At 37.0% G+C, this 12,802-nt stretch overlaps 1 protein-coding gene across 1 annotated transcript in view; it reads left to right on the top strand.

Moving 5' to 3' along the window:
* LHCGR (luteinizing hormone/choriogonadotropin receptor) overlaps nucleotides 1-4,311 on the top strand; it is a 57,227-nt gene extending 52,916 nt beyond the window's left edge. Inside the window, exon 11 of the mRNA XM_041757185.1 lies at nucleotides 3,159-4,311. Within this exon, the coding sequence (XP_041613119.1) occupies nucleotides 3,159-4,311 (1,153 nt within the window). The remainder of the gene's footprint in view (nucleotides 1-3,158) is intronic.
* The last annotated feature ends 8,491 nt before the right edge of the window (nucleotides 4,312-12,802 follow it).

Here is a 12,802-nt window from a genome sequence, read left to right as displayed (position 1 = left end):
CATACACTGTTTGTCCTTCTCGGATTGACTTATTTCACTCAGCATAATACCCTCCAGTTCCATCCACGTTGAAGCAAATGGTGGGTATTTGTCGTTTCTAATGGCTGAGGAATATTCCATTGTATACATAAACCACATCTTCTTTATCCATTCATCTTTCGATGGACACCGAGGCTCCTTCCACAGTTTGGCTATTGTGGACATTGCTGCTAGAAACATCGGGGTGCAGGTGTCCCGACGTTTCATTGCATCTGAATCTTTGGGGTAAATCCCCAACAGTGCAATTGCTGGGTCGTAGGGCAGGTCTATTTTTAACTCTTTGAGGAACCTCCACACAGTTTTCCAGAGTGGCTGCACCAGTTCACATTCCCACCAACAGTGTAAGAGGGTTCCCTTTTCTCCGCATCCTCTCCAACATTTGTGGTTTCCTGCCTTGTTAATTTTCCCCATTCTCACTGGTGTGAGGTGGTATCTCATTGTGGTTTTGATTTGTATTTCCCTGATGGAAAGTGATGCAGAGCATTTTCTCATGTGCGTGTTGGCCATGTCCATGTCTTCCTCTGTGAGATTTCTCTTCATGTCTTTTGCCCATTTCATGATTGGATTGTTTGTTTCTTTGGTGTTGAGTTTAATAAGTTCTTTATAGATTTTGGAAACTAGCCCTTTATCTGATACGTCATTTGCAAATATCTTCTCCCATTCTGTAGGTTGTCTTTTAGTTTTGTTGACTGTATCCTTTGCTGTGCAAAAGCTTCTTATCTTGATGAAGTCCCAATAGTTCATTTTTGCTTTTGTTTCTTTTGCCTTTGTGGATGTATCTTGCAAGAAGTTACTGTGGCCTTTAATCTTGGATTCCGCAACAATAAAATGCGAGGTTCAGTGAGATGGTCTTTAGGAACCTTTCTAATGCAAATAAATAACCTATTTTCTTTCATCATTCTTTCTTTCATCATTCTCTAACCACCACATCCCTTTAAAAATTAAAAAAAATAGGTAATTCTCTTAATAGGCATGAGATGAGGACAAATGTACCTATATTTAGTAATAAAGCAGGTGAGGTTCCTGTGCAATCTCCTATGCATAGCAGCAATGCTTGACTAGTTCCAAAATGGTTTCTAAGAATTTCTAGCACCATTTTGGAGTTGCAGATCATAGATTTTTTAATTATTTTTTTAATCTGTGTTATTTCCCTTCAGTAATTGTATTGCTCGAATATTTCATCCACTCCCTGAATTAGGTTCACACTTCCTTGTTCAGAACATGAGAAGCTAAAATTTTAGAGTAGAGAAAAATACTCTTTTAACGTGTGAAAAACCCTAAGGTAAAATACATATTTGTAATAGCCTTGACAGAAAAATTATGCCCATTTCTCTAGCTCCCAAGATTATATTAGCAGACTATGAGCAAAGAGAAAATTTGTTGAGCCTACATGCATCATACTGTACACATTCGTTGTCCCTGTATCCTTTCAATTCCTCTCAGAGCCAGGATCACCCTGGTTTACTCATTCCACAAGCATTTATTGAATGGATAGTCTGTGCCAAAACTGTGTGAGGCACTGGGAGTTCAGAAATAAATAAGACCTAGTCCCCTGCCTTCAAAGCTATTAAAGAATAGCTTCACAGACTATTAAAGAAGACACACATCATCACACAATGGCAGTATAGTTTGATAATTACAACAGTCCTTAAATGCAGCCATGGCAGAGAGATGAGGTGATAAACTCCTTGGAGGTGTAGAATCAAGAAAGGCTTCATAGAGAAGCTTACCTTTAAGGATGAGAAATTTGCCAGAGATGAGGAAAAAGGAAGGGAAGAAGAAACAGCACATACAAAGACAGAGGGATGAAAGAGTAGATTCTGAGAGCCACAAGTCATTTCATCTAACTGAAGGGAAGGCTGCTCGAGGTATCTGCAAAAGATAATTATAAGAATCCCTAACATTCAGTGAGCACTTAATATGTGTCATGCATTATTCTAAACATTCTATAGGTGTTAATGCAGTTAATCCTTAGCACAACCCTAATGTGGGAAGTATGATTTGTATACCTATTTGGCAAATGAAGAGCTTGAGGCACAGAGACGGTAACTCTCCCACGCAGGTTTACATAGCCTGTAAAGACCAGGACCCAATCAGTCTTGCTCCAGAGCCCATGTTCTGAATTGTGCAGCACTACTGCTTCCTGGAAGTGAGACTGGAGGGGGAGGCAGAACCCGGATCATTTAGGACTTGAAGGTCATCACAAGGAGTCTGGATTTTATCCCATAGTCAGAACCTAGTAAAAATTTGAACACATTTGTACTTAAGAAAGACTATTCCAGGAGGAAGGTACAAGTGGACTAGGACAGGGCTAAAATTGGGGATGGATGCTGGGGGCGGGGGGGGGGGGGGCGGGGGGGAACTAATGTAACTATCCTGTAAGAAAGGATGAAAACCTGAACTCCGTTAGTTGCAGTAGGCATGGGAGGAAGCGGGTGGAGAGGTGGGGCTGTTCCATCAGTAGAGATGGAGTCCCTCTCCAATTCACTCTCTGAATTTGATTCATACCCCTTAAAGAGTATCTATTGTCCCTATTTCTCCAAGGGGAACATTTCTTCCTATTGTTCATGTCTATCATCTCCCGCTAGGTTTCTAGTAGTCTATCCTTGCTTTTCACTTCTCAGTGCACTATTTGATTAGCCAGGGACCAATGTGCAAGCTAGTCTACCCGTAGCTAACACCCCTCACCCCGTAGCAGTGTGAGCCTTCCCTACCCATTTGTGTTTTGCTACAGACACGCGGCTTGAGAGCAGTTTGGCGGGCAACTAAATGAGATAAATACCTAAGAAAATGCCAAGAAAGGATTCTTTTAGACATAGCAAGCACATACTGTGTCTCTAATTTTTTTTCAAAGGAAAATCATCCCCTGTAAACAGCTTCATTAAGTCTTTGCATCAATACAAGATCAATATAAATTGTTCTTCATTCCCCTAAGGAATTCCTTATCAATTCAGAGTTCTCAGATAATGTAACAAATAAACCTAAGACTAAGGCTGTTGTAGCTTTGTTTCCTGGGATTTAAAAAGAAAAAATACTAAGGATGACTCTTCAATTTTTTGATACATAGAATCATAGAAAATCTCTCGAGTTTACATTGAGACAAAACATTCTTCTTACAGTTATTCTGCCGTCTTTGCTGAGAGTGAACTGAGTGACTGGGATTATGACTATGGTTTCTGCTCACCCAAGATACTACGATGTGCTCCTGAACCAGATGCTTTTAATCCCTGTGAAGATATCATGGGCTATAACTTCCTTAGGGTACTGATTTGGCTGATTAATATCCTAGCCATCGTGGGAAATGTGACTGTTCTCTTTGTTCTCCTGACTAGTCGTTGTAAACTGACAGTGCCCCGTTTTCTCATGTGCAATCTCTCTTTTGCAGACTTTTGCATGGGGCTCTATCTGCTGCTCATTGCCTCAGTTGATTCCCAAACCAAAGGCCAGTATTATAACCATGCCATAGACTGGCAGACAGGGAGTGGGTGTAGTGCAGCTGGCTTTTTCACTGTATTTTCAAGTGAGCTTTCTGTCTACACCCTCACAGTCATCACACTAGAAAGATGGCACACCATCACCTATGCTCTTCAGCTGGACCAAAAGCTGCGTTTAAGACATGCCATTCCAATTATGCTTGGAGGATGGCTCTTTTCCACTCTTATCGCCATGTTGCCCCTTGTGGGTGTCAGCAATTACATGAAAGTCAGCATTTGCCTCCCCATGGATGTAGAAACCACTCTCTCACAAGTATACATATTAACCATCCTGATACTCAATGTGGTGGCCTTCATCATCATTTGTGCTTGTTACATTAAAATTTATTTTGCAGTTCAAAATCCAGAGCTGATGGCTACCAACAAAGATACAAAGATTGCTAAGAAAATGGCAGTCCTTATCTTCACTGATTTCACCTGCATGGCACCGATCTCTTTTTTTGCCATCTCAGCTGCCTTCAAAATGCCCCTTATCACAGTAACCAACTCTAAAGTTTTACTGGTTCTTTTTTATCCTGTCAATTCTTGTGCCAATCCATTTCTGTATGCAATTTTCACAAAGGCATTCCAAAGGGATTTCTTTCTGTTGCTGAGCAAATTTGGCTGCTGTAAACGTCGGGCTGAACTTTATAGAAGGAAGGATTTTGTGGCATATACCTCCAACTGCAAAAATGGCTTCACCGGATCAAATAAGCCTTCTCAGTCCACCCTGAAGTTGTCTCCATTGCAGTGTCAATATACGACTGTCCCAGACAAGACTTGCTGTACAGAGTGTTAACTATTTTATCAGTAACCACATTACTGAATTGTGCTTAAAAATGTAAAAAAAAATGATCTGTACTAGTAATTTTAACATAAGGAGTTGGTTTTAGGAAATTATTTATTCTTAGGCACACACTAGGCAAAAAAGAGCCATCTACCTAACTCAAAGTGTCATCCATGACCATTGCCAGTCTAAAAATTGCCATTGGTACAGGATGACATAAAACACAGAAGCTGAGAGTGTTAAAAACATTTCTAATGGGGAGTCCAGGTGGCTCAGCAGTTTGGCGCTACCTTAAGCCCAGGGCCTGATCCTGGAGACCCAGGATCGAGTCCCACGTCAGGCTCCCTGCTGCTTCTCCTTCTGCCTATGTCTCATGCCTCTCTCTCTGTGTCTCTCATGAAGAAATAAATAATCTTAAAAAAAAAAAAAAACATTTCTAGCAATTTTGACAGTAATTTATGTTGAATCTAAAAATTTTTAAATGAGATGGTATTTTACCTATCTTTGGGTTTGCTTTTTTTTCACATTTCATCTTTGTAGTGTTTTTATATTGCATTTTATTAAAATATTAGTATATAACAGATTTGAAATTTAAAATAACTGGTCCTTTTCCTCAGATAGTTTGGAAAAACACTCTCCAGGGATGCACTATACAGTGTGGTAGCCACTAGCCATAGGCAGCTAAATGAAAATTAAAATTAAAACGTAGTTTCTCCCATAAAACTACAAGAAGAAAATAGAGGCTGTAATTTGACATCAGCCTTAGCAACATTTTTCTAGATAGTCTCCTCAGGCAAGGAATGCAAAAGCAAAAATAAATATTGGGACTATATCAAAATAAAAAGCTTTTGCACAGCTAAGGAAACTAACAACAAAACAAAAATGCAACCAACCTGGTGAATAGGAGTATATGCAAATGACATATCTGATAAGGTGTTAATATCCAAATATAAAGAACTCATATAACTCAACACCAAAAAAAAAAAAAATAATCAAATAATCTGATTTTAAAATGGGGAGAAGACCTGAATAGACATTTTTTCAAAGACGACCTACAGAACCAACAGACACATGAAAAGATGTTCAACATTACTAATCATCAGGAAAATGCTAATGAAAACCCCAATGGGATACCACTTTACACCTGTGAAAATGGCTAGACTCAAAAAGACAAGAAATAACAAGTGGTGGTAAGGATGTGGAGAAAAGGAACACTTATGCACAGTTGGTGACAATGTAAATTAGTGCAGCCACTGGGGAAAACAGTATGGAGGTTCCTCAAAAAAAAAAAAATCAAAATAGAAATATACAACCCAGTAATTCCACTTCTGGGCATTTATCAAAAACAAAAGAGGGATCCCTGGGTGGCGCAGTGGTTTGGCGCTTGCCTTTGGCCCAGGGCGCGATCCTGGAGACCGGGGATCGAATCCCACATCAGGCTCCCGGTGCATGGAGCCTGCTTCTCCCTCTGCCTATGTCTCTGCCTCTCTCTCTCTCTCTGTGACTATCATAAATAAATAAAAAATTAAAAAAAAAAAAAAAGAAATACTAATTTGAAAAGATATATGAACCCTATGTTTATTGCAGCATTATTTAACAAGAACCAATATATGGAAGCATCCCAAGGGTTCATAGACAGATTAAAATGAAGGAGGTTTGGAAAATATAGACATACATACACAGATACACATACACACACAATGCAATACTACTCAGCCATAAAAAAAAAAAAAAAGAGTGGTATCTTGCCACTCACGAATGGATGGACCTAGAGGGTATTAGTGAAATAACTTAAAAAAGAAATGTCTTCATAAGTACAAAGAACAAATTGGTTGTTGACAGAGGGGAGAAAGGTGGGAAGATAGGCAATATAGGTAAAGAGGATTAAAAGGTATAAATTTCCAGTTATAAAATAAATATGTCACAGGGATGAAAAGTGTAGCATAGAGAATATAGTCAATAACATTGTAATAATAACTCTGTATGGTGACAGACGGTAACTACATTCATTGTGGTAAGCATTTTGCAATATATATAACTGTCAAATCACTGTTTTACACTTGAAACTAATATAATGTTATAGGGTCAACTATACTTCAATTAAAAATTTTTAAAAATTTAAAAATAATCTATGTGACACTATAATGGTCGATACAGGCCATTATATATTTATCCTATCCATAGAATATACACAAAGAGTGAGCTCTAACATAAACTATGGATTCTGATGAGTCAATATAGGTTCATCCATCATAGCATATGTTTCACCCTCGTACGGGATATTGATAATGAGGAAGGCTGTGTGTTGTGTGGTGGGGGAGTGGGTATATGGGAAATCTCTCTACATTCCACTCAATCTTACTGTAAAATACTCTGTCAAAGTCTGTTAAAATTAAAAATTTGAAAGCAAAAAATTAGAAATAAAAAAATAAGGCAAGTTGCAGACATTAGTATTCATCAGCCCTAGACACTTCAGTGTGCTTATCACTAACCAAGGCTCAGTATTTTACGTTTTAGGCAAGACTTACATATGGTAAAATGGAAAAATGCTAAGCATACCATTTAATGAGGTTTGAGAAATGCCTAAGTCCCTGTAACCCCAAACCTCTGTGAAAACAGAACACTAGCACCCTCAGGAAGTTCCCTCATCATCCTTCCTAGTTAATCCCTCACTCCCATTCCACAAAGGTAACAATGGTTCTGATTTTTTCCCCATAGATTAGTTTTGCCTATTCTAGAACTTCATATAAATGGAATCATACAGTATACACTGTTCTGTAAGCCTGCTGTGATTCAACTCAATGTTTTTGCTATTCATCCAAGCTGTCACTTGAATTAGTAGTTCATTCCATTTCATTGCTGAGTTTTAAGACTCTAACACTGTTTTCCATTCTACTGATGATGGATATCTGGGCTATTTCCGGTTTTTAAGCTCTCCTTTCACATTTTATTAAATAAATGTATCGTCACAACTAGACTATGTATTTCATCTGCGTTCAACCTTTATGCCACTGTGTAAAGTGATTCAAAATAGCCTATAGAAGATCATAAGCTTTACAAAGTATCTCTTCTATGTTTTTCACATTTTTTTTTAAGATTTCATTTATTTCATGAGAGAGAGAGGCAGAGACATAGGCAGAGGGAGAAGCAAAACAACTAAGTAAGCAAAAAAGCAGAAAGTCAAATAAATATAAAATAAAATACATCCTTGTGGAGAAACTGTTTAAATTATGTCTTCTTAAATATTGTTTGAGCCTAAGTACTTGTATATATCCTCTGAAAATAACTTTTGTTGCCTTTTCCACAAATACTGATTTTTATTCTCTATATGATAATTTAAGTTTCAACATAGAGTTAGTTTACTCTCTCCCTCATGCTCATATCCTATCATTCACTAAGACCTACCAGTTGTTGAATGTCATTGAATATCTTCTACATCAAGTCTGTATTTTGCATTCTTGCTGCCCCACCCACACTTCAGGCCATTCCCATTTACCTCAGAAGTGCTATCGTATCTTCCTCATTTTTATCATATCCAATATATGCCTTGTCCACATTCTCATACCCACCTCTGATTAATCTTCCTAAAATCCTATTTCGTTCTATTACATATTTGCCAAAATCCCGAGTAGCTCATCAGTACCTATAAAGTTTTAGCTCCTAGACTAATATTCAAAAACTAATATTCCATTCTCAAATTTGTTCACTTGGTCTCCTGCTGTTCTTCTGCATGAAATAAACTGTTCCACTTGCTTTTCCCTAGCATGTCCCACAACATGTCCACCATTGTTACCATCAGAATACATTCTTCTTACCTATCCTCCTTCTGCACCCCTTATGACCCCAGCCACAGGTTTATCTTTGTTACCAAGCTCTCCTAATCCACCTCCTCCCTAATCCAATTTAAGATACTTCCTTTACCTGAAATAAAGTAAGGCATAAATAATAAATATGTGACTACAACAATTTCTCTTTGGATTTCTTTTGGACCTGTCATCCCTATCATTCATCTTTTATTCTACATGCTGAGTGTTATTATCCTTACACATATACCTCTTATTTCATTTATTTTATAAATTTTTTAGTGATAAACTCATCTCTTTTGCTTGTTCCTCCTACTCTATCTATCCTAGACTCTTATATATGGTAGATGATTAATAATTTTTTCAGTTGATTCACTTTTATATCTAAAATATAAGACAAATCCTTATGAAGTATTTCCCCTTGTGAGATGGTCTCATGTGTATTCTTAATCTGTGTAATCCTTTATACATAAATGATAAAAACATCAAATGCTCAGGATATTTTAATTCTACCTTGTGGGTTTGTGTAAGTTTTTTGTGGGTTTTTATCATGTTTGGTATTATCACTGGCAGTTTGCCAAATGACAAAGAAGGGTTAATTAGTCCAGAATAACTCCTCTGAACATACAAAATATTTTTAAAAGTTACTTTGTCCTCCATTCCTAACATGTGCTATAAAGGGCCTGGTTTTAATTTCCTCAAAAATGTATTAAGTCCACATGTAAATTAAGAATCTTTATGTCACAAAGATTTCAATAAATGTGTTCCTAATTAGAAATGATCTCTTCTTTGAAATGTGCAATATTCTTTATTAATATTGAATTTCTTCTTAAGAGTTATTACCATAGCCTTCCTATTTATAATTTAGCTTTCTAGTTATAAATCACCAAGTTCCCACATGGCATATTAGAGTATATTTACATGAAAACAACATAATATTAACCTAATAACAGGAGTCAAAAGAAAATCCCCACTAAATTCCCTTGCTTACCACCCCTATTAACTGTTGCTATTCATTCTAAAAATATTCATTTTCCTACACAACTAAAATTACTGAAACTGAGTGCCTCAACCAGAATTGGAACCTCATTGCCCTGTGGAGTCTGAGCTGTACAGATGATTATTTACACATATTATAGCACGTGGAATAAAATAAGTAAAGAAGGTATTTCAGGCAAGTTCAGTCAGTTCCTAAGAGACTAAATGTGCAAATTCTGCAAGATCATCTTAGACTGTAGGGAGAGGTGGAAAGTATATAAGAAAGCACTGTAGGATGCCAGTGTGAAAAAAAAAATTTGAAATAGGAATTAGGATACATGATACTTTTACAAATTTCATTTAGCACAGCAAATTGTAACCTTTATAATACAGATACTTTCTCTACCTATAAAAGGGTGCAAGATGACATTTGCCAAGGTACCATATTTACAAGAACTCAACCTACCTATGGAATTTTGTTCTAATATACAAGAAATTCTCAGCTTGGACATGATGAAGGGTTTCTGAAAGTAAAAGTAATACCATATCAAAGCCAAGTCTCAAACACCACGTTATAGGGATTATAATCTTTTTCTTTTAAAATGCACTAAGATTTGTCTTGCTTTCTTTAGCATGAATTTAAAATACTTTACCGAGTCATGACCCATCAGTAGGTAGTGATATCAATTTAGTGGGTCAAGACCATCAATTTAAAGGCAACCGAATAGAATCAAATAGAAAATATAGGAGGCCATCATGTGCTAAATGTAAGCATGATTTTCTGAATCTTCTATTTAACTTGCATTATGTGTGTGTACATACAAACATATACCAGTTGTTAATTTCTTAGTGTAGATCGTAGCCAAAAACTTTTGAAAAGCACTATTTTTTTCAAAATTTTTAAAAATATTTATTTATTTGAGAGAGAGAGAGCATGAGCCGGGGGTAGGGGCAGAGGGAGAGGCAGACTCTTTGCTGAGCAGGAAGGCTGATGCAATGTGAGGGATGTGGGGGAATGTGGGGTACAATTCTAGTGGAATCATGACCTGAGCCGAAGTCAGATGCTTAACCGACTGAGCCACTCAGGCACCCGAAAACCACTGGTTTTGACAACTTTTCATGAAATAGGATTTTTTTTTCTAGCATTATTCTAATAATAAAAGAGCACCCAATCCAAAATAATTTGGAGAATTTCTTAATTCTCTCTGCAGCCACCGCCAATACTACCATTTGTATTAGCATGCCAAGATTATTGTTGGCTTTGTTTTAGGTTGAGGTAAGCTTAGTTTAAAATTGCAAAAAATCAATTTAAAAGGATCAGGGGCATGAGGGTATGCAGAGAAACAAATGGGACAAGTGTGACTTTTTCCTCTAATGATAAAAAAACAAAGAGGACCAACATAATAGTATTTGTGATATGCCATTTAAAAAAAAATCACTGAAGCAAAAATTAAAATAAAAATAAAAAATAAATCATTGAAGCAAAGTGAGATTTTAAAATCCACAGTGGAAAAAAGGAAAGGAATTTTAGAAACAACTGTTTTTGTCTCTCTCAAACACTTGAATCAATACATTAAACCCCAATTCCCAAGTGAATGCACCTTGCCAATAAATTCAGCACTTAATTTGCAATAAGATTTGCTTGGGATAAATACAGAATGATTGGACAACGCTGAGAGGAAGAAAGCAAGGATAACACTAGAAAGTATACTCTTTAGTCCTTGATGGGATACATTTCAGGAATAAACACAAATAAGTGCCCTCTTTTTGCCTTCCATATAGGAAAGATGGACATTTCGTGAAGGACAACATTCATGAAGAGAACCCATAGCTCCCAGAAGTTCTCAAAAACCAGACAAGGATCTGGGACAGCAGTGGTCATAGAGAAAAAATAATTACTCTGAGGATGAAGAGGGAATAGCTGGAGAATCTGGTTAGGAGAATAGCACATTCACTAGTACTAATTGTATCCTCTTGCAACTGACAACTTTAGGCCAAAGACAGTATCCCAGAAATGCTGTTCAATGCCCAGAAGACATTAATCCAGATTTTGAAAAGATCTACCAGGTGCTGAGTCCCTTGGGTAGGACAGAACAGTAATGGAAAAAAATAAATTCCCCAAATGGGGTTGCCTCTGAAAAAGAAATAATTCAGGGCACCTGGCTAGATGAGTCAGTAGAGCATGTGACTCCTGATCTCAGGATCATCAGTTCAAGCCCCACATCAGGCATGGAACCTACTTTAATAAACAAACAAACAAACAAACAAACAAAACTCTATTAAATAAAAAAGAAAAGAAAAGAAATGAGGAATTCACCCTGTGACCAGCCAAACTGAGGTATCCAATCTTGGGGGAGCTTTCAGAGACCATAATCCACTCATCTCAGCACTGGTTTTTGTATGAGAGTTACCATCCCAGAGAACACCATTCAGGGCTGAAAGTAGGATCTTAAAGACCATGTATACTCTACCTGTTAAGAGAAGCAGATTGATGGGGAAAATGTTCCCTTGATGAATTTGAATCTACTAAGGAAAAGAATAATACAGAACAGCCTTCTGGGGTATTAATTTGCTTTGTTTTTATTGCTGCAGGAAAATGAGGGCTATTTGTATTTTGTACTTTGTTTTTTCTCCCTGTTTTAAGACAGTTATCTAGGTCTTCCTGTGTCAAAATGAGATTGCCTGGCTAAAACAGAAGGTTCCTGAAAAGAACATCTCTTCTTGACCTTTGCTTTAGAAAACCTAAACTCAATGAGGGAATTCTCTGTGAGGGGAAGGAAAGAAAGAGATGGTGTCTTTCAGGGAGGAGTCTGCAAAGGGATCTTCCACTGTTAAGAAAAACAGAAAAAAAAAATACAGATAAAGGAAAAACCCACCATGACTAAGACGACAGAAGGCTGAAGTTTCAAGAAACAGAATGGGAACCTAAACACTTCCTCACAATTCTCAGGGAGAACGTAGAATGTGAAGAAGAATGGCCCAGCCACATAAGAGGCCTAGAGAGGCTGATCCTTAGCTCCAGGGATCCTGGGCTCAACATAGATTTCCATGTTCAAGTATAGTATAGTTTCAACAGAAACATCTGCTTCCAACGGACCACTTAGGCCTCCACAATCAGCATATCACTAGTGATGAGTATAGGCTGAAGACTAGAGAAGTCTTCTTGAATAACCTTCTAATTATAAAACTCACTAGGATCTGTTAATAACATGGTTTGAGGAGAGATGGGGAGGACACCAGCCCCAACCTAATAACTTATACCTACTTTACCATGAAGGGGAATTCGAGTCTGATTTAAATTTTACTTCAAGATTAAAGAAATGTGACATTTTTTCATGCTCCATCACATCTGATTCATTTATGCTCCATAATGGTATACACAATGAGGGCTTTAAAAAAAAGAAACCCCAGGGGATGGAGTATTCGGGTGACAGGGATTATTAGGGAGGGCACATGATGTGATGAACACTGGGTATTATATTATATGTTGGCAAATTGAATTTAAATTAAATTAATAAATAAATAACCCCATTAAAACAACAAATGAAAGAAATATAAAATTGTATATTTGTACCTGCATCAGAATTATAATTTTATTAAATTCCATACAATGAACTAAAAATTTGAGGAGCTCTATATTGGACTATATTTAAAATAAAAATAAGTTTCACAGTATGTAATATAGTCCCATTGATGTTTATGGTGTATTGAGCTCTTAAGTT

Source organism: Vulpes lagopus, chromosome 5 (genome assembly GCF_018345385.1).
Source record: "Vulpes lagopus strain Blue_001 chromosome 5, ASM1834538v1, whole genome shotgun sequence".
In the NCBI taxonomy this organism is placed as follows: Eukaryota; Metazoa; Chordata; class Mammalia; order Carnivora; family Canidae; genus Vulpes; species Vulpes lagopus.
This window is presented reverse-complemented; position numbering and strand designations above follow the sequence as displayed.